The sequence below is a fragment of the Meriones unguiculatus genome, chromosome 4, assembly GCF_030254825.1.
Source record: "Meriones unguiculatus strain TT.TT164.6M chromosome 4, Bangor_MerUng_6.1, whole genome shotgun sequence".
NCBI classification, from domain to species: domain Eukaryota; kingdom Metazoa; phylum Chordata; class Mammalia; order Rodentia; family Muridae; genus Meriones; species Meriones unguiculatus.
Genome location: NC_083352.1, coordinates 28125851 through 28152760, shown reverse-complemented (window position 1 = coordinate 28152760; position 26910 = coordinate 28125851). Strand labels below are relative to the sequence as shown.

Sequence of the window (26910 nt, the reverse complement as noted above, 5' to 3'; positions counted from 1 at the left end):
ATTTTAAGACAATGTACATAAATCAGTGCTCCTTTCTCAATTTTAGATACAAATAAAGGCTGAAAGCAATAGATATGGATTTCACGTGTGTATGTCAGCCGTTAAGAACTACTTGATACAGGAAAGATATTTTACATAAGGAGGACAAGAGGCAAGAAAATATTTATGCCACTTCTGTCCTTAAGGGTAACAGAGTTTGGCTAGACAAGAAATACCTGCCATTCTGAATATACAGTAAGAATATACAACTAGATTTTAAGTAATAAAAGGAGAAAATCCAAATTAGTTGTAGTATTTCCTAATCACATAAAAGAAGAGAAAACAAACATGCCCTACATTCAAGTAATCCACCAAATCAGTTTTTAAAAAAAAAAGAAAATTTCAAGAAGTTATTTAATATTTTTCTATGCCCCTTGGTAGATCTGAAGGGAAGGACCCAGATATGGATGGACATTCCCTCCTAAAGGTCAAGATAAGGATGTCTTGAACCACATCAAGTAGAAAGTGGCCCAACAAAGACCATTTCAAGGACTGAGGAAGAAATTTCTATACCAAAAACATATCAGAAAAATCCCTGGAAAGTGTCCATAACAGTTCATTAAATCCAATTAGTATGTCTCCTGGCTGGAAAAGCAACATCGGTACCACCTTAGAACTTACAGAAAATAAAATGCTTTACTTCCAGTACAGATCTATGGATCCATGAAATCAGAAGAAAAAAAAAATCAAGGGAAGGAGGTGATATTGAGAGCCACTAAAATAGCTAACAGGGATGAAAATGCCTGGAGAACTCAGTTCTACACTCATCACTTACACACCTTGCTTAAAAGCTCTTTCTGTAGATTACACCGAGAAAAGAGCTGTGGCCCGATGCTTTCTGTTTAAATTAATAAATTGGCCCCCACTGAAGTAGGGATTGGGGTAGGAGCCTGAGTCAGCGTAGAAAGAATACATACAAAATTAAATGTTCAGTAGACTCTTTCTTCGGGTGAAGGAGACATTTCCAGAATTCCATTGGTTTGCCTGAAACCTTATATGCCAACACCACACACACACACAGGTTCATGCATGCACAATGTGAGTGGGTAATGAATACAGAGTACACAAGGATAGACCAGATGAAGGTGTGATCCCTGTCTACAGTAGGACAAAGCGGAGTGAGGGAGATCTCACATGTTACTAAAAACAGCACACACCATACATTTTATTACTTCCTTGAACTTTACATGCAATTTTTTTTATACCAAAGTTAACCACCGACAAGTGAGAGAGGCATAAAAGGACCATAGATACAGCCTAGGGATTATTATATGTTTCCGGTCAATTTCGTGTGTTCTTGTCACACTATCGTACACACATATGTAGAGGGCAGCTTGTACCCCCGAAGAGTACGTGCTAAGTGTTAGATTCCTTTCAGTAAAACGCTGAACCCAATTATGGTCAAGTGCTTCTCTCTGCTTCACTCTTAAATACTTGGTACCATTTGGATGTGAATGTGGCTTTCTTCCTCTTTGACTCTGGTATGTCATAACTGTCATTATCCTCATTTTCACACAGTTCCATCCAGTACTGGCTAGCAGAACCATGTTCTATTTGTAAGAAATGTAAATCACGCTTCAAAATGTAATGTCAAACAATCTCTGTTCTTAGGGTCCACTTTTCCCAGACAATATCCAGTTCTGCTTTTCATCCATGGCAGTGCCAAAGATTCTCTCTCTCTCTCTCTCTCTCTCTCTCTCTCTCTCTCTCTCTCTCTCTCTCTCTCTCTGCCTGTGGATTCTTCAGTCTCCCCAGCATTTCCCAAAGGATCCCAGCAGCTGTTTGTCTTCACATGAAAGGCTGTTGGCTGTTGGCTAAGCACAGCCCCTGGACAGCCTGCTCAGTTTAAGCGGCTACCTTCTGCTCGGCTTCAGGCTCCACCCACTCTTCATCCCACTCTGCAATCCATGGCCGCAGCAGCTAGGACCCAGCTGCCAGTGTGTGTACAATATCACTGTCTTAGGGCATGCTCTAGTGCTTAGGAAATGTTCCGGGGCTGTTGCACAAGTGACTACGATTATGAGAAGCATGAAAAGAAGCTAGGTGTGACCTTTCTCTTCTTGCCATATATGAAGCACAGTCTTCTCAGAAACCTGGATCCCTGAACAAACCTAGACTTCATTAGCCTCCCTCCTTTCTTCTCAGGCCTCCAGAGCTCCAAACAAGCCATCCCAGGAAAAAAAAAAAAAAAAGACAGTGAACAGCCTCTGAAATTTCCACCTTCTTCTTTCTTTCTTTTCAGTTGTTTTATGAAACAATTTCCACAAGTTGCAGAGTTCCAAAAGGAAATTTCTCTGTTATGATCACTCTAGTTTATTTGCTGTGCCTCTTCTCTTGGGTGACTCATTCACAGGCCTATATAATTTCAAGAAACTCAAACCTTCTGTAGGATTCAGTGCTTGAGCAAATTGTTCAGAATATCTTACAGTAAACAATGTTCATGAGGCATCACAAAGTATTGTTGAAGTTACCTGTTACTCCAATGATGCCTGAAAACCATACAATAAAAAGCCACACATCTTGGAGAGGCAGTAAAGAAAACAATTGCTATCCCAATCCCATTTCAAGTTCATTAAAGACTATTGCATTTGCTGGATATACAGTATGACTGTGGTCTGGAAAATAAAATTTCTGTTTTTCACTGTAAAAGGAAAAGTACATAATTGATATTTGGTTTAGGAGCTGAGAATCCTAAGATTAACAATGGAAATTAAAAGAAAGATAAACTTATGTCATGCTAGCAAAATTAAAACTTATTTGAAAGTGACTTTTTAAAAAATGAAGAGTTAGTTATTTTATTTTATGCATAAAGTTTTATTTGCCTGCATGTATGTCTGTGAAACATGTGTGGGGAGTGCTCACAGAATCCAGAAAAGGGCGTCAGAGCCTCTGGAACTAGAGTTATACAAAATAGTTAGCTACCAAGTGGGTGCTGGGAACCGAACCTATTTCCTCTGCAAGAGTAGCAAGTGCTCTTGACTACTGAGCTATGTCTCTCAACTCTTAACGTTACTCTTGAGCAATGTTAAGGATCAGATCCTCCAGACGCCCCTCAATATTAGGAGGAAAACTGCCACTCCTGAGCATGTAGCAATAGCTCTGAAAATTTAACTATTATGACATTTGAAAGAGGGCAGCTCCAGCAACCGCAAAACATCAGAAAGAACAAAAACATGGCTGGGTCTCACTCTGAACAAATCATTTCTTTAAATAAAAAGTTTCTATCAAGTTCTCCATCCTGTCTTCAGGATGCTCAGAGGCATCTCTGGGGAAATTCTAGTGCATCCAAGGAAACAAAAGCATGGCAATATGAAGATACATTAGTTTTGACACATAAGCCGTGAGCCATATGGCTGGATTAACCTCAGGAATGCAGCACTGGGACATCTGCCCATATTTTCAAAGTCTAAATTATATTTACTTTACAATCCAAAAAGCATTTACTCTCAAAATAAATATTATCACTAACTAATGAAATGCCTATTTGATGCCTTATGGGATTACCATAAAATAAAATATGTAAATATTCAAAAACAACAAGGCATTCCTTTTGCTGCATTGCCTTAGCTCAGCATATATTTAAATATGTTATCAATAACGAACCTGACCATATATATACTTACATCAATGCTAGTTGAGAAATCTAATTTCCCTAAGGGTAGAAATTAATTATCACTAAGATACATTGAAGGTACACAGACATCAGTAATATAAATTAAACAAATAACAATTATCAACAGAACCAAGACTGCTTCATTGTAAAGTGTAGTGAGAAAATTATAACAACAACAAAATAGCAGTTGCCTTTTTGCATCTCTCCATTTGGTCTACCACCAAAAAATTGCTGTTTAATTTTAGAAGGAGAAATTTCTGATTTATAACATTAAAGATAAAAGAGTTGAACCTGGAAAGATCTTTTAAAGGAGCTATGAAACATGTAACTTCATAGAGCATGAGAAGAATTTTAGCTTGGTCACAGCACTACAGATATGTATGAATGCAGACATAAGTGTTTAAACATGTAGATTTACAGTATTTTATACTGTTTACAGATTAATAGATTGTTCCCAAATTAAACACCTTAAAACAATGATGTAGCTGGGCATGGTAGCACATACCTTTAATCCCAGCACTCAGGGAGGCAGTGGCAGGCGGATCTCTGTTTGAGGCAACCTGGTCTACAAAGTGAATCCAGGATAGCCAAGTCTACACAGAGAAACCCTGTTTCAAATAAATAGATAGATAGATGATAGATAGATAGATAGATAGATAATAGATAGATAGATAGATAGATAGATAGATAGATAGATAGATAGATAAAATGAAGCAGTGATGTACATTTATTATCAAACTCAGTCCTCCCTCCATAGGTCAGGAATTCAGTTCAGAAGCAGCTGCTGGCTCTAGCTGTACATCCTGCTCAGGCTGCCATCAGTCTGAAGGTTAGCCACTACTGCGAGGTTTTCCCCAGTCAGTGTGGGTCACTTTCAGCATGAGAACCACACATAGATGCCTTTGAACTCTGGTGTCACGGCAGTTAGCTTTTCCCCATTGCAAGCCTTCCAGAGAGAGAGAGAGAGAGCTCTTAGGAAGCCATCACTTCTACCGTGGCCTATGACAGAGAGGAACTTGGTGCCATCTTTTAAAAGAGAGCACATTAGACTTTGTACATCCATTTTTGAAGCTATGACAATAAGTTCTCAGCCCAGCACCTTCCTGAATTGTAGACAGCACTTTCTAGAATCTGTGTGGTTCCAGGCAGTCTGTGCTTTTTATTAAAAGAGACTTTCCCATGAGAAAGAGATACTTCAATACAGACTAAGAGCCATTTAAAATTTAGGATATTAAAAATAAGCTAAAACTTTATACCTAAGAGAGTTCTGGTAAAAGGTATTTAACCTTCTTCAGGCTTTTACCCTAGTTTTAAAAGAATTAAATTCACAGTTCAGGTCCTAAACTGGGTTTAGTCATACAGTAGAATGTCAAGGCTATACGAAATCCAAAGTTTAAAATTGAAGTCAATTTAATAGTTTGTGTCTTACAATAAAATTTTGATTGTGACACAGACATAAAATATTATGACAGGAGCAAAATGCTTTGAACCTAGAACTAATACAATTAAGGCTCCACTTTAGCAACAGATATTTGGTTGTGTCTAAAAACTACAACAATCAATAATAACAATGGCTGCCAATAAAACACACACTAGATAAGATTTTGTTTATTTTGATTAACAAATTAAATTATTTAAAATAAGAAATTTTTTACTTTGAACTTTTCTTATTGTGAAGGAAAATGGATTAAAGTTTTTGAAACAAAACCATTATATTAAAGACCTCAGTGAGATAATACATGTAAAAAGAAATATCTTTTCAGCTTACCACAATAAAATCTTTAATTTTCCAATTCTCAAAATCTCCAGGGTAGAGAATTAGAGGAAATGTATCATTTTAGATGGAGTTTTGACCCAAATACTACAAAAAGGAATTAAAACATTCTAGGAATTAAAAATAGACTTAAAAAAATAGGAGAATAACAGAACCAAAATATCTGAGCACAGGGATCTTTTCTGAGACTGATACTCCAACCAAGGACCATTCATGGAGATAACCTAGAACCCCTGCTCAGATGTAGCCCATGGCAGCTCAGTCTCCAAGTGGGTTCCACAGTAATGGGAACAGGGGCTGTCTCTGATATTAACTCAGTGAGTGGCTCTTTGATCATCTCCCCCCTGAGGGGGAAGACAGGCAGCCTTACTAGGCCACAAAGGAAGACAATGCAGACAGTCCTGATGAGACCTGATAGGCTAGGGTCAGAGGGAAGGGGAGGAGGACCTCCCCTATCAGTGGACTGGGGGAGCGGCATGGGAAGAGATTAGGGAGGGAGGGCAGGATTGGGAGGAGAGTACAGCTAGGATACAAAGTGATATAAATTGTAATAAATTAAAAATATATATTAAAAAATAGAACTTGAAAATTCAAAAAAATAACAAAAATGAACATTTTTCATATAAGTCAATTCCAGAAATATAAAAAGTCTACTCTAAAAAAGAAAAAAGAAAAAAGGAATGTGGCACACTTGCAGAGTTACCGTAAAAGGTGCCTAAAAAATCAGGCCATCTCTTTGATCTGGACTGTGTGTCAGGTGTGAAGCATCATCAGGACAGCTGACAAGTAGCTACTTTGAAAAGATATTCTTTGCTTCTGTGACAGGAGGTGACAGAAGTGTCAGAAGGCCCTCTGGGTGTCCCAGAATCAGATGTGTCCCATTTTCACTCATGCTTCCCATGGTGCATGTTGGGGCCTGTGCAGAGGGACATGGGGGGGGGACGGAAAGGGCACTGTCACACAAAAGACATTGGCTGGGTATCTAGAATGCACTGAAGTGCTCGGGCATCCTATTTTTGGAATCACCTTGAAGTCTCTGTTTCTTTTACAGACAAGTTTCCCGTTGAGCCTCATAGTTAGTGAAGTCTGAATGAGGTTTTGAAATGCAGTATTCTTTCTTGTTATCATTTTTTCTTTTATTTTAGGCAATCAGTATCATGACCACTTTGCTGGTGTAAGAGCCCTGTTACATTGTATCCCATTTACAAGGAAAAGAGGGCATTTTGTCATAATTTTATTTTAAAATGTAAAACCAAATATTTCCTTTGTTAATTCCAGTAAATAGATCATTGAATAAGGTACGTTCAATACGAAGGTGAGGAGAGCCCCAAGATTCAATTCTCTCATAATGAAGAGTGAGAAGGATGAGTCTGCAACCCACTTGGGAGACCCTAGAAGTCATAAGGTCAAATATTCTCAATCAGCAACAAGACAGAAGCTGGAGATGATAAAGGTTCATCTTACTGATGTCTCCAGCTAGGGTTCTCAAGAGTGGTAGCACATGCCTGCGTTGCCAGCACTCTGAAGGCTGTGCTTAGGTTGCCAGGCAGAGAAGCCAGGGTGGCCTTTAAGAGTAAGACTCTGTCTTAGAAAAAGAAAGAAACTAGAATTCATTTGTGTTAGGTCAACCTAATCAGCCAAAAGCCAAGCCAGCATTGTGTTGACCCTGATAATGAAGTAATACAATTCAACAGAAGAATGCTGTTGAATGCCAGGAGGACCTGGGTGGGAGAGGCAGGCTGCACTGAACAGCTGCTGGGGGAACAATGCTGGCATACCTCCTCAGCTTGAGTGGGTAACAGGTGATCATGCAATGAAGTTGTCTCAAGGCCGGGCATCTTCCTGTTCTCCTCCCCCACTTCTTGGCATTTTTTTTCCTGATGTGCTCCTACTTTAAAAAGCAATTCCGTACATTGTCACTAAACCAGTTGCTTTTGAGCTTGATGACAGGTATTGCTGTGGATTGGGTGTGGTCTCCTTATCCCCAAAACTGGATGAGTCGAAACCTTGTCTCACACTTTGAAGTAGCAAAAAGCTGTAAAGAACATTAATCCAAACATTGCTGGTTAGACATCCTAGCTCTGGAAAGTGGGTGAGGCTAGATTAGAGGGGCACTCCCAAAACTGAATTCTAGAATTCTGTAGGAGATGGGTAGTCCAGATCATACAACATATGGACATGTGTTTGTCCTGTGATGCCCTGTATTGCCTCAAAAGTCCCCAGCAAGAGAACTATGACAAGTTATGTACACTATACATTTCCTCTCCAGAATCATGAAATAAAATAAACCCTTTTTCTTTATAATGGAGCCTACCTTGGGTACTCTGTGGTGATAACAGAAACTGTATTGATATCATTACAAATAAGACCTTTGACATCATAAGTGATTAATGAAGAAGTTCATACCCATAAAAACAATCTCTGTTATACCCATGACTTGTCAGTGTCCAGATGAGAAGCTCACCTCACCTACTGTTGTTTCTTTAGAGAGCAGACAGTACAGGAAACTGAACTGCAAGGCATCCAATGAATCTCATGAAAATGCACATTTTCTATCATAGTCAAAAAAAGTAAAGATGTTGGATTAAAGAGGGTGGCTCAGTGGTTAGGAGAATGTCCTGCTCTTACGCCAAACCAGAGCCCAGTTCCCAGCACCCATGCTGGGCAGTAACTTCAACTTCTGACATCTGGCAGCCTCTTTTGGCCTTTTCAGACACACACACACACTGGGAGGTGGGGGAGGAGGGAGGGAAAAAGAAAGAGATAGAAAGAGAGGGAAGGAGAGAGAGAGAGAGAGAGAGAGAGAGAGAGAGAGAGAGAGAGATTTCCTTTGTTCTGGTAAATGTACCCATAGCCAGTAATTCATTAAAATTTGAAGATGGAAAGCCTGGCCAGCCTAGGGTTGACATGTAGTAAAAGGGTTTAACTTTGTGTTAGAATTGATTGTTCCTATTCAAGCCATGGCACAGGCTCACAGAGCATCTCAACAACGCCCAGCCTTCAGTTCCTCTTTCCCTGCCACATTCCAGCACTTGAAAGCAATATCCTGTCTAACTTACTTTCATCCACAGTGCAGAATATTGATAGAAAATGAAATATTCTAGCCCAGGAGAGGTAGTGTAGACAAAAAAAGAACAGGTATGGTGTGACTTTATCCCAAAGAGATGTGGACAAACATCCATTCACTGCAGACAGAGGACTCACAAAAGAGTAAAGATAAAATTCCACCCAAGCCTAGCTCAGGTAATCAGACAGTTCTTTGGGGTTCCTCGCAGGAATATTGGTAAGGAATTGCACACAGGAGTATGGATGATTCAAAGACAGCTGAGTTGAAACAAACAAAAAAAAGCCCACCCCAGCCCCAGCCAGGATGATGATCTGCAGAAGCTGCATCATGGAGCTTCCTGAACAACTGGCAGCTAGTGCAGCTATCTGTCTTTGTCACCACTCATTGAAAAGAAAAATTTATCTGATAAGAACTGAGAGTAACACTTACCTGAAAAGAAATCCGTGGCTGCCCAAGGTGCTGAGAATATGACAACTGAGTGTTCAGCCCTAACCAGGACAGTTACACCACTGCCTCTAAGACTCAGGGGACATTGTAGAAGGAGTGAAGAAAGAACGTAAATGCTAGAACAAAGTGGACAAGGGCTATGAAATGCTATCTTCTGCATGACACAGCCAGGACAATCAAGATCTCACAGCTGTTGTGGCTGCCTGCATTGGCTTGCACAACACGGGGCCTATCAATGCTCAATCATGAATTGCGGGCTCAAGGGGTACTAAGGCTGATGGGTGCTGGAGTGAGGTGTGAGGGGCATTATCTTCAGTTATATAACCCACCAGAGAGCTCCAATCTCATTGTGACTCTGATGGCACTTGTTAAACTCAGCAAGACCCAAACAAAAACAAAGAGGCATGAATAGGGGAAAGGGACCTCTCAGAAAGGAAGTGGAATTCTTGAACTGCAGGGGTGATCAGTGAGGAGGACTGTGTTAATTACTGTTCTGTCACTGTGATAAAATGCCATGATCAAAGAAAATTAAGAAAAAAAAGAGCTTGCTTGGCTCACGGTCTGTGTCAAAGAGTCCATGGAAACAGAAGAAGGAAGTTGGGTGACTATATTTTCATCTACACACGGGAAGTGGAGAGAAGGAAGAGGAAGTGGATAAGGCTATAAACCCTCAAAGGCTGCCCCAGTGGTGTACTTCCTCCTCCTAAAGATTCCATGACCTTCCCAAACATCTCCATCAAGTGGGGACCAAGTGTTCTAATACCTGAGACTATGGAGGACACTTATCAATCAAACCACCACAGGGGACAACAGTAACCAGAATGCATTATATACAAATATGAAATCTTCAAAGAACAAACTTAGTAAAAGTGATTCTTTAAAGGAAGGGACGGAAAAGAGTGACTGGCAGAAAGCAAGTACTCGGTGTCAGTAAATGTTGACTTTCCTATGTCATTGAAGTCTTTTGCTCAGTCTTTTAAAGAATGGCTGGCAGCTGGAACCACACTCTCTTTCTTGGGTGGCATCTCTCAACTCCTTTCCACTTTCCTCAACTTTTGCTTTCACTTATAGATGCAGGTTTTGAAGTATACCCTCTCCTCTGTGTGGTGGTTCTACCCTATCAAGGCTGAGTATGTTCCAAGACCCCCAGTGGAAGCCTGGTATCATAAAACTCTTTTTAGATCATGTTTGTCATACACATACAGTGATATTTAAATCAGTAAGTAGACACCGTGATATCATCAATGACTTTGCAGAGCGAAACGGGTCACAGATGACTATAGACGATCTTAGCAGCCTCCCGAGATTTTTTTTCCTTAATCTGAAAGCTTTCAATTTTACACTTAAAAAAAGACACTTATTGTTATTGTTTGGGAATTTCACACATGTATATAATGTATTTTAGGCATCCTCACCCCCAATACATTCATGATATCCCTAAACCCCTGCTTCTAAACAAGTTCCCCTCCTAGTTTCATGACCTTTATCTTCTTCGGATCGGTTTGCTTCTCCCGGCTGAATGCAATCACCATTCCTTGTACAAGCACAGGTGGATGGTTACTTACCTGATGATGGATAAGTTATCAGTGGCTACACTGTTAAAGAAAAAAAAGACACCACGTCTCCCTACAACAATAAGTGCCAATAACTTCTCTTAGAGAAAAAAGGACTCACGAACCCCATTCCCATTTATATGTGAACCCTGTAGCGTTCGCATATAAATTATCCAAACCGGAACACTTCTGACAGCTAAACGAGTTGTTAAAATTAATTTTAATTACCAGAAAGAAAAACACATCTCTCAACAATTACATCAGCCTGACAAATGCATTCCAAGCAAGAAACAATCAAATCACGCTAGCGAGAGAAACCTACCACTTCATACTCCATAGCCAAACCTCCACACTCTTTTGCTCACCCCACACATTTCACATGAGCCTTCCTTACATTGTCCTCCTGCAGCTGCAGTGATCACCAGAGCAGGGCTGTCTAGTGTACCTCGGGGCCCACGGCAGAGCATCACCAGAGGTTCCGTTACCCCCTGAAATCAGGAGTTATACACCTCTATGCACTTGTGTCAGAGCACTTGGCTAACCTAACCTCCATGTCATTCTTGCATGAAGAATGGGGTGAGTGTTAGGTTAACTTCGGATAAGGTTGTCTCATAGTTATCTTTCATCTTAAACTTCATACTAAAGGGAGAAATTTCTTCTTTGCATCTGCATCTTACACAATAATAGACAAGACTACCAAAGGAGGACATGCAAACCTCGGTGGTTTATTCTAATCCGGTTATTGCTACCTTGTGTCATCAAAAGTGAACATTCTGGTTGTAAAGCCTATGATAATCAAAATTATCCTAGGCTTTCTAGGATATGTGATTCCATCCAGCATCCAAATTGGCTTTCCTGGAGGAAGAACAGAGGAGAAAAGAAATCTGGAGCAACAGAGACCAACACCAACTTGAGAGATTGGGTCCACTCTGAAGTCACAGTAATTGGTCCATGACCTTATTGATAAGGGAAATTTGTCCTAGAGTACTTTTTATACTGATGATAAGAGATAACCAAAAGTTCCTAAAAGCAAGGTCATCTCTAAATGAACCCACCTTTCTTCTTTGGATGGCAACAGATCAATCCAGGCTTTTGACTCAAAATGATAACACAGATGCCTCACCTCAGCACCAATGGCTCAGAGGGCAGAAGAATTTACAAGATCTCAATTTTGTTCTTAAGGAAGAAAAGCAGTATCTTAGTTCACAGTTTGCTCCTTTGCCTGCTCACAAGGCAGCAGTAACTATATCAGGACAAAGGCCAGCATTCACCTCACAGTGGCCAGGAATCAAAAAGACTATCAATGTTAATATTGCTTGTAACTTTCACACATCAATTATTCATGTGTTATTTATTACCATTCCTATTTCTGAAAGCTCTCATGCTATATTTTTGTTTTCAATGAATGTTCTAGACCTCCAAATTACCCTGTTAGTTTCCACTTCCAACAATTTCTGTCCCCTCAGGCCTGCAATAAAAATTAGAGAACCTTTGCCTTCAGGAAGGAATGAATATCTGCATCATAACAGATCCTGGCATTGTGGGCATCAGAGGTTACAGAGTCCAAAAGATACATATTTCAAATCAAATTTCTCAGTGATTAGCGCTACAAGGCCTATCTCACTGCAACAAAAATATTTCTGGCTCCCAGCCAAAGGCTCACTTACATGGTACAAGGTGTGATAAAAGTAAATTCCAACTCAGTGAAATAGTTTAGAGTTTATCATAAGTAAATTTATGGATGTTATTCAAACAGTTTTCTGCCGCTGCTCAGATATAATGGTGTGGTGTTTTGACCAAATGTTTGTAAGCTGCAAATCATGAAACAATGTCAATATTACTACATTTTGGGATGAGTTGGGGGGACATGGATAATTATACAAACTCTCAACTCTTGATGTGAATTTAACCTTTTATTTTAATATCATTGGTAATAATTTAAATAACCCAGATAGGTATGAATGAAATATTTTTTCTGTTAGCCTTTTAAGAGACTAAGAAAAAAAAAGAAAACAAATTCACAATGCCAGCTGTTTTACTTTTAAACTAACAATTATATGGGATTATGTTAAACTATAAACAAATACTTTAATTAGTAAATATATATATATGTTTTTCCCATTCTATTGACCAACATTATATGTATATGACATATAATCTTATGCTTGTTGTACATCAACAACTTGCTAAATATATGAAATTAATTTTAGTTTGGTGAAATTTGAGAGGTGGGGGACAAATTTCAATAAAAACTAGCTAGTATTTTTAAATGACCATATTAACAAGATCAGTTTATACATTCAGTGCAATCTCTATCAGAACACCTATAACAGTCATCAAAATGTTGTTCTTGAAAATTCTAATATTCATATGGAAACAGAAAATACTTTGTTTGGAGAACCCAAGCAATCGTGAGCAGAAAGAACAATACTGGAAGTATCACAACACCCAATTTCAAAATATGCTAGAGTTAACAAAAAACGGGGTGGCTCTGCTAGAAAAATAGATGTGCCAACCAATGGAACAGAAGAGAATATTGAGAAATAGCACACCTCTATAATCGCCTTCTCTAACATGCAGTGGAAAAAAGACAAGTTTTCAACTAATCATGATGAGAAAACTGACATATATACATAAACACTTGAAACGAGCTCCCTGTCTCTCAACGTATACAAAGATCAACTCAAAATAGATTACAGACTGTAAGCTAAGACACAAACTTTTAAATGACTGGAGGAAAGTACACACAGGGAAAATGCCTCACAGTATAAGCTTAGACAATGGTTTCATGGCTGGAAATTCAAAAGCTCAAAAACAAAACAAGCAAGGATTTATGAAAAGAATTGCATTAAATTAAAAGGCTTCTTTCTGCACATCAAGAGAAACAATCAAAATACTAAAGAGAGCCTACAGGATAGGAAAGAAACCTTTACTAGCTATTCATGTAACCATGGATTACTGCCTAGACTACACACAGAATCCAAAACAATGATAAAAATAGCATCAATCCCATCAGTAAACCAAATAATATAAAGAGATTTCCAAAAAGAAAATGTATGAATGTCCAGTAACTATAGGAAAAAACTGTTTAATAATTTCCATCAGAGAAATGCAAATCAAAACTACACTGAGATCCCATCTCATCCCACTCAAAATGGCCATCATCAGGAAAATAAACAATAGCAAATATTGGCAAGTATATACGGAAACAGTAACACTGTTGATGAGAATATAAACTAGAGCAATGACTGTGGAAATCAATATGGGGATTCTTTAAGAAAAACTAAAATAGAACTATCTGGTGATCTAGCTTTAACATTCCTGGGAATAAACCTGGAGGAATCTAAGTCAGAATACAGAGAGACACTTGAACTCTGATATTTATTGTAACACTATTCGCAATAACCAAGCTATAGAATCAGGCTAGGTACCTATCAAGGTAAGAGTAGAAGAAGGTGGTGGAGCGACTTGAAAGTAGAAGAGAGACTGTTAGAGAAAAGGAAGGGAAACAGTGGGAAAGAGAGGAGGGGAAGGAAAAACAAGAAGTAGGGAAAGATAAATTTATTGAATCCCAATGTATTCATGCATGGAAACATCACAATGAAATCCATTAATTTGTTTACTTAATGTGATTTCGTTTCAACAATAAGGAGAGAAAAAAAACTTACCAAATGCAACTAGTGGCCTGAGGTATCGCCTACAGTTCAGAAGTCACATAAACAATCAAATGTTCTGCTTTTTTTTTTCTTTTGACACAGAGCTCACTTCCATGTACACACTCATCCAAAATTGTGGAGAACTAAGTCTCCTCCCCATTCGAGGAATTAAATCACATAACATCTTTTGCTCACTCACAAGAAAGTAAATGATAGACATGTGTAGTAATAGCTTTGGATAGACTGCAAATTGACAGTGAGTGCTGAGGATTCTAGTCTGTACTCTCAGCTTTGTAAGACTGAATGAAAGTTTTTAACAAAAAAAATTTTTCCGAAAATATCAGAAAACATTTATAAATATTTCAAGACTAGAGGGAACAAATTTGCAGAAACAAGTTTATGTAATAGAAGAAAAGGATACCGACAACCTTGCTTTGCATTATTTATTAATGACTATATAATTATTTTTACCTCAGGACCAAATATAATCAATCAGTTACTTACAAGAACTCTGTAGTAATCCATTTCTTTGCAACAATTTCATTGATAAGGAAACCACTCAGAAAATTCTAGAAAGTGGTTAAATATCAGCAGCTAATTATAACAAGAAAGATCCTAACATTACTCATGTTACTTCGGCTTTTAGGATCAATCATCCCTCATATTCTTACATCACTGCCCTGTGCAGTATGTCTTCCATCTCTTTCAGGTTATCATCACACTTAGTTAGAAGAATGTTCAGCTGGTGAGTACTTAACATGTACCTGACACTGATTAACCAAACCAGGGCACAAGAGAAAGAGGAAAGCAGAGCATCATTACCAAGGGCTGAAGCTCCAGAAAGAGTGAGGACAATCATTAACTAAAACCCTTCATCAGAGAAAGCTCCCTTAAGGATGCCTGGCACATCCCATAAGAAGGATTTCATACCAACAAAAACCTGTGACTTGGCCTAGAAAAGGCAAAGCCTGGAGAAAAGGAAAAGAGTCCTTGTGGGGTTGAGTGAGTGCTCTGAAGAACAGATCTGGCATGGGTGTAACACTGAAAAGTACGGAGCACACTGCTTGAGACTATCCATTCAGGAATCGAAACAGCACCACTAAATCAATTGCTCTCAGAATAAGTTATTTGCCATTTTTGCTCAAAGCTATTCTCCAGGCCTGTGGTATTTTTTGTAAACTTTCATAGATCAGATTGGAAAAATGTAAAGCAGTACATCCTATAAAAGAATAATTTTGGAGATTTTGTAATTGAAGGTATATGGGGGTGGGTCGTGATAATTTTCTGAAAGTGAACTTTCTTTATTCCACCGTTAGCTAGCTAAGAAAGTAAGTTAAATGGACTTGTGAACACTGAGAAAAACAGAGCCTTGGGAAAGGTAAAGCTATGATGACCATTGGGCTCCCTATGGCATAAAAGAATCTGTTCTGAATTGGGTTCTAGTCTAGCTGCACTTTGACAGCCAACATTCACTTAGCCAGTTGAGAGCTTGGCATCCTCAGAGCCAACATGATGGAGACAAAAGGAATTCTTTCTAAGAATGACATATAGACCATAGGTGAAAGATCAGCTCAATCAGAAGCAAATATGACAAATTTAAGTAGTCACTTAACTGAGTGTACATTAAGAATAATGTAGCTAAAAAAGTCCACAAATACATGCATTTCCTATAACATAAAGTTTAAAAAGAAACATTTCTTTAGTGTTTTTTAAAGTATTAAATAAACAATTTGTAGAGAGGCATAGGAAAAATTATGAAGGTGGTCTTTGGAGAACATTTTGATGACCTATAAATGACCTTCCTCCACCACGAAGATGTTCCTGAAAGAGAACCTCAAACACTAGAGAAATACTTCAGAGCATGGAATAGATGATATCATATTGCCCATCATATGGCCCATCAGAGCCCACTTTCCAGTGAGATTCTTCATGCATTTGAAAGCAAACTGACACCATTGAGTAGATGCTGTATGAAATCACTGGAAGGATTTCAAACCAGTCTGGAAGAAGAAGAAGAAGAAGAAGAAGAAGGAGGAGGAGGAGGAGGAGGAGGAGGAGGAGGAGGAGGAGGAGGAGGAGGAGGAGGAGGAGGAGAACGAGAATAACAAGAAGAACAAGAACAAGAAGAGCAAGAAAAATAAAAAAAGAAGAAGACTATTACCCCACCTACCCTCTTTTCATTGATGTTTTCTTTCATGACTGCTCAAAGAAAGGTAAACTCAAAATCCTGTTGTCAACTGTGAGTCCCAAGCTCCTGCTGTTGCCTACACTGGACTCTTGAACCCTCATTTAAGGCTTGGACTCTTCAGCACTGGCAGATACTTCCCCATTATTTCTAAGGACATAATTACTCACTGTGAAATCTTCTCTACCAAATGCTTCTGAGAACAAATGTGAGCATTTTAAAGGGAAGAAAATCAATTATACTGTCACTAATTCTTTATGAATTTAACTACTTTTTAAAAGGGAATTGGAAGAAAGTCCTACGGGGAAAAAATCAAAATATTCCAGACACTTCTATGGAAACATCTGTGATATTTGAAAGCATTCCAAATAAGCACAGAGAGAGTAAGCACAAAGAGAGACAGAGACAGAAAAAATAGAGAGAAAATAAAAACTGCCAGTCAGTGTGCTTTCTGTAAAGGAAAGTAACAAGCTGACCTTTCATGGAGCCCAGAAGTACAGCTTCTAGACTATTTCCCTATTCTTTGAAGAGATTGACCATCAAAAGATCCTTCTTGCTAGTGATGTTATGTGGTACTAATTCCAAATAACAAACACAAGAAGGACAATGTTTTATATAACTGAGGGGAAAGTATATTGATGAAATTCATTCATTATTGAAGAAAATTATATCATTTCCATCTAAAATCATCCAGAAGAAACAAGTTCAATTAGAATCTTTTCATTGACATTATAATGGAGGACATTGTGCTGGAGTGCATTCAGGTATGACCTGTCTTCCTAATGCTGCCATCCATAGTATAGTATAGTATAGTATGGTTGTTGCTGTAAGTTCCCAAAGGTACCAGGTGGAGTTCATCCCACCAGTGCAGAGGACTGACAGGAAACCAAAAAACTTGACAGACATAGGTAAAATTTCCACAAGTCATGTCAAAGACAGCACTTCCCTGAGCGTATTTCCCATCCGAAAACATGAGTAGCCAGCCAAGCTCCCACACACAGCTTTAAGAGTGCTCACTAAGGCAAGTTGTTTCCTCTTCCTTTACTAAAGGGCCTTCTTTTCAATGACATTTACTAAAATTTCAAGTGTAATATCACCTTAACTGTCCAACAAGGACTAACACCCTGCCGTGGGAGAGCTGTTAGAAGCTCAGAATATGGGCAGGCAGTAGTAGTTCAGAGTCATAGAAATGATGATTTTTTTTTTATTATTACTTGAATATCTTAGAGGAGAATAACAAAATGTGAATGATTTTCCCTCTCATTTGGAAGTTATTAGGAGACTTTCCTTTGTTCCATTGAGAGAGAAGAAAATATGAAGTTACAGAGAACCCATATGGCCAGCAGAAAACCCCATTTAATAGTTTTATTGCCAGAAATGTTAAATAACTTCCTGAAGAGGCAGTTCAAATGAACACATGGCTGCTATTAGCCAGGGTCCCTAACCAATTTGAAAATATGCTTTCTATGGGAATTCTCTCTTAAGCAACAATTGTATTTGGTATTCCACAAAAAGCAGGTTTGATGAACACCTACATTTAACTGAGTATATACAGCCAGATTGCATGAGAAGTTTCTGGTAATCCCAAAAATAGATAGATAGATAGATAGATGGACTTTAAAACAAAAACCCAACTATACTCATCGTACCTACCTTGAAAGCAAGGGATAAAAAGCCAATCTCTTGAACAATGCCTTCTTCCAAAGGGTCCAGTGCCTGAAACCATTTCATTTCTACCTGGATAATCTTTTGTTTTAAGATTTAATTTTATATTTTTACTACTGTATTCAGGTGATATGCAACATATATGGGTGTCCTAGAATGCAGAAAAGAGGATGTCAGATCAGCTATTCAAAGTGGGTTTTGGGAATCAAACTTGGGTCGTCTATAAAAGCAACAAGTGTCCTTATCACTGAGGAGTCAGCTCTTCAGCCCTGCACCTGAGTAATTTTGATCATCTATCACCTAATCATTTCATTTAACACCAGACCAGTGATAGAGCTCACCACTGTCACTCACCATTCGTTCTGAGGGACTTTTTTTTTTGCCTTTTCATGTATCTTTAGTCAACTAAATTGTGAATTCCACACTGAAGAAACTTGTCAGACTTTTGTGCTCAAGATATCATAAGACATGTAATTTAAAAGAACAAAAACTAAATACTAAGTGTCAGCATTTTCCAATTGCTTCAATGCCTTACAACCATGGTGAGTTTCACAAATTTAGTCAATTTACACACAAATCATTTTCTAGAGAGCCAATTTGCCTCAAAAAAAAAAAAAAAAAAAAGCCAGTGGTGAGCTATCCAGTTATTATGAGGTGGTCTTACTTGAAAAGAGACATTATCACCGTCTAGGCACATTAAACTTTGACTCCCTTTTTTCTACTTTTTATTATGACTGTTGCAGTTACTTAATAGAAATGAGATTTGGTAAATTAAAGCAGCATGCGGAACATGGTAAGATTCCAAAATAATCAGCATTAGCCACTGAAATATGGGCATGGGGCATGTGAAGGGTGAGATAGTTTTGTCTTATAACTCAACTCAATGATTGTAATTTTATTAAATATTTTACATATTATGAATACATTTTTATAATCAAATATAGGAAAGTCCTGTCTGTTTAAAGTCAGATTGTAGTTTTGTGCAAGAGTTTTAATTTATTTCAAATGTCTTAACTATAAGAAGAGGACTATTGTCTAATTTCTAACTGTCCCAAACAAATATATACACATATATTTTTGCAATCTCAGTCAATATATTGTCATAGAACATCACAGGCTTGTTTTCTCCATCAACTAGAATGCTCTGATAAACAGACATGTAGGCCAACATGCCAAACTGTATATCCTAGCTTCCGTAATTGACCAGGGGACTGCACGCAAGCTATTGTAATCTGTAGGACATTATAAGGCAGTTCTGAGGATTGAACGGATTTGTGCAGGTGAAAGTTTAGCCTACATTTACTAAACACTAAGAAAGTGTGAGTTGGTTCTTACTCTGGGGGACTTCCTCATAAGTATTCTTTAATTGCCTGTCACTTACATCCTCAACCTTGTCAGCAATCAAAAGGCTTCCATTGCCAGTACTCTTAGTCACTTAACCGAACCTGATGTTAGAACCCTTGTGCTGAAGAAGTGTATGCACTTTTGTCACACAACATCAAGCTGGAAGCTTCCTCCCTGCTGACTGGTTGTCATGGTACCAGAGTGTGCTTTGCAGTACGCTGGGCAAGAAAGGTCAACAACAGTCTTACCCAGCTGTGAATCTTAAAAGCTTTGATAATGGCGACCTGGCAAGGTTGCTTCATTGGTACACTAGTATATGAGTGTTATGGAAGGGACAAACAGTTACTTGATAGAATTTCAGCCCCCCCGCAGGAAGGCATCCATACTTAGTGCCATAAGCCTGCCCAAAACTCCTTGGCTAAAGAGGTCATAAAGATCCTACTACTAATATTTTTTTCAGGGAAAAAAACTGCATCAAACAGCCTTCTAAGCATATATCCCTCACTCAAAGAATAGTGTATATCTCACCATTCCTCAGAGAAGCCTCCCTCTGTCTCTCAGTGTGCCTCTGTCTGCCTCTGTCTTTCTCCCTGCCTTTCTCTTTGTCTCTGACTCTCTGTGTCTGTCTCTTCCCTCTTTGTCTGCCTCGCTCTGTCTCTGTCTGTCTCTGTGTGTCTCTCTTTCTGACTCTCTCTCTCTCTGTCTCTCTCTGTCTCTGTCTTTCTTTCTCTCTTTCTCTATCTCTTCTCTTCTCTCTCTCTCTCTCTCTCACGCACACACACATATAGTCACCGCATATCACTGTGTGAGAATGGCTTTCTTGCCTCATCTCTGTAGGTGATGTTCCTTGAAGACAGAAGAAGCACTAGATAATCTGTATTCAGTGATTGTCATATAGAAATCTTATTGGTTGCATAGGCTTGTAAAAGCCTATCTAATTTGCATGCACAGATACAGATGCACACACATACACACACACACAAACACACACACAATGCCTCTGTACTGTTTTATACAAGAATAATTGGACTAAGAACTAGAAATTCAAGCTCCTTAATTTATTCTGGGTATCCACAAAGAATAATTTGTGTTGTGTTTTGTAAACTTTTGAAATATTTCACTTTACTCATTCCTACCCTTATGCTTAAAATAATAAAAATAATATTTTTTATTAATTTTAAGCCTTTCATATCAATAAATTAACCCATAAAATCCCTTCCCAGAGTAATAGTAGTTAGTAAACAAGGCTGCTTTTTTTTTTTTTTTTTTTTTTACAGGGCACCTAGGATGCCTTACTAAGGGAGTTTTTCCAGGAGTCCTCTGAAATACATGGGATTTCCCACCTGTTTAAAAAAAAAAAAAAAAAAGGCAGGAAAAAAAAAGGCAGTGTAGCTCACTCGAAAGCTTACTGACAGCAGAGGAAGGCCAAAGGCTTGAAGTGAACCGGCACTGACCAAATATTTTGTTTTGTCTCCCAAAAATAGGATAAAGAAATTGACCCCAAGTCAGAGGGTATGTTAGTCTAACATACTGCCAATGCCATCTAAAGATAATACAGACCGATTCCAACTCAGAACAGAAAATCACTAAAAATAGAGGATGTGGCGCTCACAGCCGGGTCTAATGGCTTCAGAGTCTGCTACACAGTGCTATTTTTTTTTCTAATGTCTTGGTATAGTTTTTACTACATTTATGATACATAATTCCTAATTGTATTAGTTATTTTTTCTAATAAAGTCATAATTTTGTGCATCTCTTTCCTTTTTTCAGGCTGTCCCATGTACTGGAGAAAAGGAAACGGCTGGTGAGTTGACATTTGCCTTGTGCTTTCTCTCCTACCTTTTTTAGAATGAAAATCCACCTTGAAAATAGAAATCTCACTAACTATGTAAAATGTACAAACCCTCATCGATTTCTATGGGAAATGTTGTTGAATTCTTAGCAAATAAAGCAGCTGTTCTCAAAAGGGCTTGTTATCATCCTATTGTATCGTGTTAAAAGGCTTCTTGCAGCCACACAATAACTGCAATTTCAATTTTTTTCTCTGTCTCTCAAAGCGGGAAAATGTGATGGTGAGCAGTGTGTTGAGAAGTGGTCTTTGAAATTTGATTGTTGATATTTATCAAGCTTTAGCTTTTTAATCTCAAGTACCTTGTTCAGTAGTCAGAAATAGATGTTCTTAATGGTTAAAATGAACACTGCATGACGGAAAGTAGTTAGGAAGCAATGGAACTGCTGGAGAAAAGATGGTGTTGTTTTTCACAGTCTATGATGCCTGTAATTATTCCAAAGTATTGTGGGGAAAATGGGAAAGGATTGATGAGAGTCATGAAAATAGGAAAAACTAGCCTGAAAATGGTGGAATTGTGTGATTTAAAGTCTTGATCTTTCTCAGTATTGTCTCCCATGTTCTACCTAAAGAAAATAGAGACAAAAAGAAAAGCAAAACCAGTTTGAATGTGCACTGTCAATTTAAAGCATGTTGCTTAGTTTAAAGACATGTGACATCATTTAGTTCATAGACATGAACAGTAGAGGCGGACTGTATCAAACCAAAAGAAAGTGTCTTGACTTCAAGTGCTCTAATGAGTGTAGGCCTTGTGGAATGTGAGTTTTTGTCTATTCATATTTTCTTATGTATTTATTTTGTGGAAGGAAGTATGCATACAATAGCTTGGGTATAGAAGTCAGAGGACAATTTGTGGGTGTCAGTTTTCTCTTTGTACCACATGGGTTCCAGAACCTTAACTTGGATCTTGAATTTTGGTGGTGAGTGCCTTACCCACTGAGCCATCTTGCGATCTTCTTCATGTACATGAATGGGGGATGTTCACCTTTCCTTGTGGGGATCTTGTGTTATAGCTAGATCTTTGCTCTTTAACTCTGTGAGCTAAACTTATCTATCATGTTTAACTGGTGTCTGACTTCTTCACTCTAATATTACCGAGAGCCCTCCAGCATAGGAGGAAATGCTGAGAGTGGATTCAAGTTTCTATGGAGGGAAAACAAAAGTCTGTAAGATGAATGTGCTCTGATCATACAGATTAAGTAATCATACACCTACTCGAATCAGGTGAGGTTAAAGTAAGCCAGTAAGCCTTGTGATGGCCTCACACAGATTTTTGCTTGCCTGTCTAGTTAAACAAGAACTAAATGGCTAGATGTGTGTATATACATCCCCAAAACAAAACAACTTATATCCCCACTTTGCCTGGGGTGGTGACAGTCTCTGTAATTCCATAGATTAGCTGTGATTTAAACAAAGTGTGTAATAGAGCAATGTTGTCATCTTATTCCAGAAGAGCCGCAAATTCTTTAATTCTCCCAAGGAAGCCATTCAGATATAAATTGTTGGCTGATGGGGAAAGAAAGACGGAAAGGAATGCTCTGTCTGAGGAGACAGAGTAGCCAAGTCCTAACTCCTCCGTCTTCCATTTAAATGGTTTCACTTGAACAAGGAGGAGTCCTTTGTTGTATCTTTTCTCTGATATTTCAGAAATGCTGCTATAACTCAGAATTAAACACAGCATAAGTAGAGCACATCAACTACTTCCTGTTATCTTGCACATTCTTCTCCTTCTCTGCAACAGAAAGTAGCATGAAATTGACTGCTGCACTTCATAATATTTGTGTTTAAGTATTAAGGAGGCAAAAATTTCAAAGTTGATAGACTGCCTGGAGGTGTATGCCAGAAGTAGAAAGGCTTGGGCCTGGACTACTTAGCAAAATCCTATCTCAAAATAAATAAATAAATAAATATATATATATAATTATAATTTTATAAATATGTGTGTGTATATATATATATATATATATATATATCAGTTGTGGTGGTACAATCCTCTAATCAGCACTGAAAAGCTGATGTAGGAGGACAGCTGTGAGTTCAAGAAAATTCTAGATTACATAGCAAATTTCAGACTAGCCTAAGGGTTGCAGAGAGATCCTATCCCAGTAAAAGAAGAAAAGGGGTTCTGCAAGTTGTCTCAACCAGTAAAGATATTACCACCAAGCCTGATGACCTGAGGTTAATCCCCTGGACCCATATAGTAAAAAGACAGAAGTTGTGTTGTGACCTTCGAACACAGAGGAACACACACACATACAGCAATACATACATATACACATACATTCATACATGTATACAATGTAACTTGAAAACACAGACAGAGGAAAGAAGTTGATAGACTCAAGTCATGGCATGGGTTTTCGTAAGATCTTACTGAAGAATTGAACCAGCTGAAATACATACCCTTGCTCAGCCCCAGGCACACGGATGGCCCATACCGCATACATGATAAATCCATGTGAGTAGAACTAGTCATCTTACCTACATGAAAACATTTATATGTCTGTGATATATTCCTAAATAAATTTTACTTTATAAATTCCTGGCCAAAGTATTGTGCTTATGAGATAATACATTTTTTTTTTTTTTTGAAAATCCAAATACATTTTTTAGGAACAGATTGACCCTTTAAAAGTTAGTAAGTTCATTTGTCGAGGTAATTCCTTGTATTTGAACGGTCTGTGAATAATGGCAACAGGTCATATGATTCAAACAAAAAAAGAATATTATTTATTTCAAAAGCTGTGAAAGAGTGTAAGCATCTAACTCTTCCCTTTCTCCGCTTGCCATATTCTATGGAAAACATCATGAGGGTTTAGTATATGAATGTGACTTTATTTACTCCTCTGTAATTTTAAATTCCCACTGGAAAGAAGTGTGAAGATGAAGGCAGAAGGCTTACTCAGTCTTCCTGGATAATTGAGCTCCTTAACGGGATTAAAACTTCCTATCTACCCTAAGGGCTGCCTTTCTTTTCTTTTCTTTTCTTTTTTCTTACTAAATGAAGGCAGCCTATTGTTCCTTACTAAGAAGGTCTGTTTTTAACTTGTGTGACCTCTCATCCAAGCCTGCTGAAAACCACTTCCCTGGCCCTTAGGAGGCTCTGAACAGAATCATTTGTAGCACCTTGCACCCATCACTCTTGCGTAGCCTTTGTTGTCTAGCATGGTCTTAGCCATCCTGTTCCCTTTAGTGCTGCTGTGCTTTCCCACCAGTCCTAGCCCTGCTCTTCTTCCTCCTGAGAACCAGCACTTCAAGGAAAACACTTTTAAAACAGCATCCTGTGCACCCATTCCATAAGTACTTATTGAACGGCTGTGGTCTTCTAGGCATCGCATTAGGTTATTTTGAAGAATTGGTTATGATTAAGAACTCAGACTCTGCTTACAGGAACTCAAACTCTCATTGGAGAATGACTTCAGTAAGTTAGTATCTTGCTCTTCCCAAGAGAGCATCTCTTCAGCACCTTACTCAAAAACTTCCCAAGAAAAGAATCATGCTAAAACTGTTTTTAATAACCTTTGTCAGAATGTATTCTTGGGACGGAAATAGGTATTCTTAGAACCAACCAATTCAATCATAAAAGAATAAGACTCAAACTCACAAGTATTGGCCTATATTATTGTCCTCAGGCTACAATATTTTCATTATCTTTATTAGTCACCAAATGTGTTCACCTAGAGAATGGGACCAATGGGCCAGACACAATGGTCTGCTACAATCCCAGCAACACTCAAGTCTAAACTAGCATATATAATTAAGGCCCATCTTAAACAAGAAAAAGAAAGAGAAAGAAAAAGAAAAGAAACAGAAGAAAAGCAGACTGAGCCTTGAGCCACTGGTTTCTTCTCTAGTACATCTGCTCCCTATCTGTATAGGCTTCAGCAAGTTATTTCACTTTCCTCATTCCTTGTTTAACAGTGTAAATTAAAAGTCCTCCATTAGTGAGTCTTAAAAACGTAGCCCATTCTATGACACATACCCAGTGTGAACTGGGCCTCTAGCTCTGTCGTGATTGTCTGTGTGTGCTTCCTCGGACAAGACAGAACAACTATCTGCACAGCTGGCCTTGCCAAGGGAGATCATTTCCTTCACAAATCTGAGCTGATTCGGACACGTGTCATTGTAGTCCAGGCCCAGTTGGTCACATTTTAGCTTCTCTCTTTAAATTATTTTCTCCTTGAGAATGAAATTCTTTCTTGTGAATAATCTTCAATATCTACAAAAGATTAGTCCTTGAGGAGTATATATTTTCCTTTTGCTCATGTTTTCATAATCATCCTTTATTCCCAGTCCAGTGGTATAACTGGATCTCCCAGCAACCTGGCCAGGCTCAGAGAGTATCCAGCTGTTCCTGCTTGCCCTTACTGCACAAGGTCCTTTGCCAGCATCAGCTTCTCCTCAACCCACACTTCTCCTGGCTTCCCTCTCGCTGGAGCCTCCACTTTTTCACTGCAGTTCTTCAACACTGCCCAGAACTGGTTTCCCTGCAGTTTTTTTTTTGTTTGTTTTTTAAGATTTATTTTTTAATTATATCTGTATTTGTTTATCTGTATTTGGGTATGTGCATATGAGTGCAGATGTGTGCAGAAGCCAGGGTTTAAATCCTCTGTAGCTGGAGTTATAGACAGTTCTGAGGCACCTTGCAAACCCCACCAACCTTGAATCCTCTGCTGGAGCAATACAAGCTCTTATCCCCTGAGCATAGCTCCAGAGCTACTCTATAGCTTTTATAATGTCCTATAACTAAGCTCTGTGCAATTTAACTTCATGTATCAAGTGTTTCCCACTAGGACCTTCAACACACACACACTAACACATCTTCTTTTTCACTGATTGGTTGTTTGGTTGTTTGTTTGGTTGGTTGGTTGGTTGGTTGGTTGGTTAGCTGGTAGATAGTTACCACATCCAACCAGAGAATGCCCTCTAATTTTTTATCTCTCTACTTCTGCCTTGATCTGGGGTATGAACTTTTCTTACTTAAAAAGAAAAAAAAAAATTGGGATGGTAGATAAGAACCGAGACAGAAATAGAAAGGTGGCCAGTTTGGGGGGGGAGGGGGAAGATACAGATTCTTTTTCTTCATTCTAAATAAAAATATTTACGTTAAATCCAGTGAAGAAGAAATATATTTACACCAGTGAATTAGAAAGTTCCTTATTATAGAAGCATGTGGCTTAGAAATTTGATACAGTTTCGTCTCTAAAATGAAGTCCCTGGATGCATTTGAAGAGTACTACAGTTTGTGGTAGAATCTCTCATGCCAAAATTAAATCTCAAAACATCTTTTGTCCGCTTACACAGTAGTCTTTGCTGTTAAGCAGAATGGCCCTCTTCCCCTGTCTGTTACATTTTATTAGATCTGACAGTACCATCACCTCCTTAATGAATCATTATCCAGGCAGAGTGAGCCATTGTCCTCTGCTCCTAGGAACAGTCTGTGTCGTTTCTGCTGCAGTTTTGCTATCTTGCTTAGTTGTCTCTTCTCCAGGTCATGAGCCTCTCTTATTCAACAATGCTATCTTTGTGTCCCATGAATCTAGAAAACTCTGCTTCCTTGTAGGTGTTGTGGAAACATGCTTAATCAAACAACTGTAATCACAAATATGCTTCAAATTCAATACCAGTGATAGAGTTAAAGTGCCTCTAATATTTTTATTTAACTTTCTCTCTCCTTCCTCTTTTATTCCTATTTATTTCCACAACTGCCAAATCTCT

The 26910-nt window shown here is 38.4% G+C and overlaps 1 protein-coding gene across 1 annotated transcript in view; it reads left to right on the top strand.

Annotated features, from left to right (window-relative positions):
• Positions 1-26910, top strand: part of Dlc1 (DLC1 Rho GTPase activating protein) — a 387771-nt gene that overhangs the window by 174807 nt on the left and 186054 nt on the right. The window contains exon 5 of the mRNA XM_060381619.1: positions 21114-21147. Coding sequence (XP_060237602.1) covers positions 21114-21147 — 34 coding nt within the window. The remainder of the gene's footprint in view (positions 1-21113; positions 21148-26910) is intronic.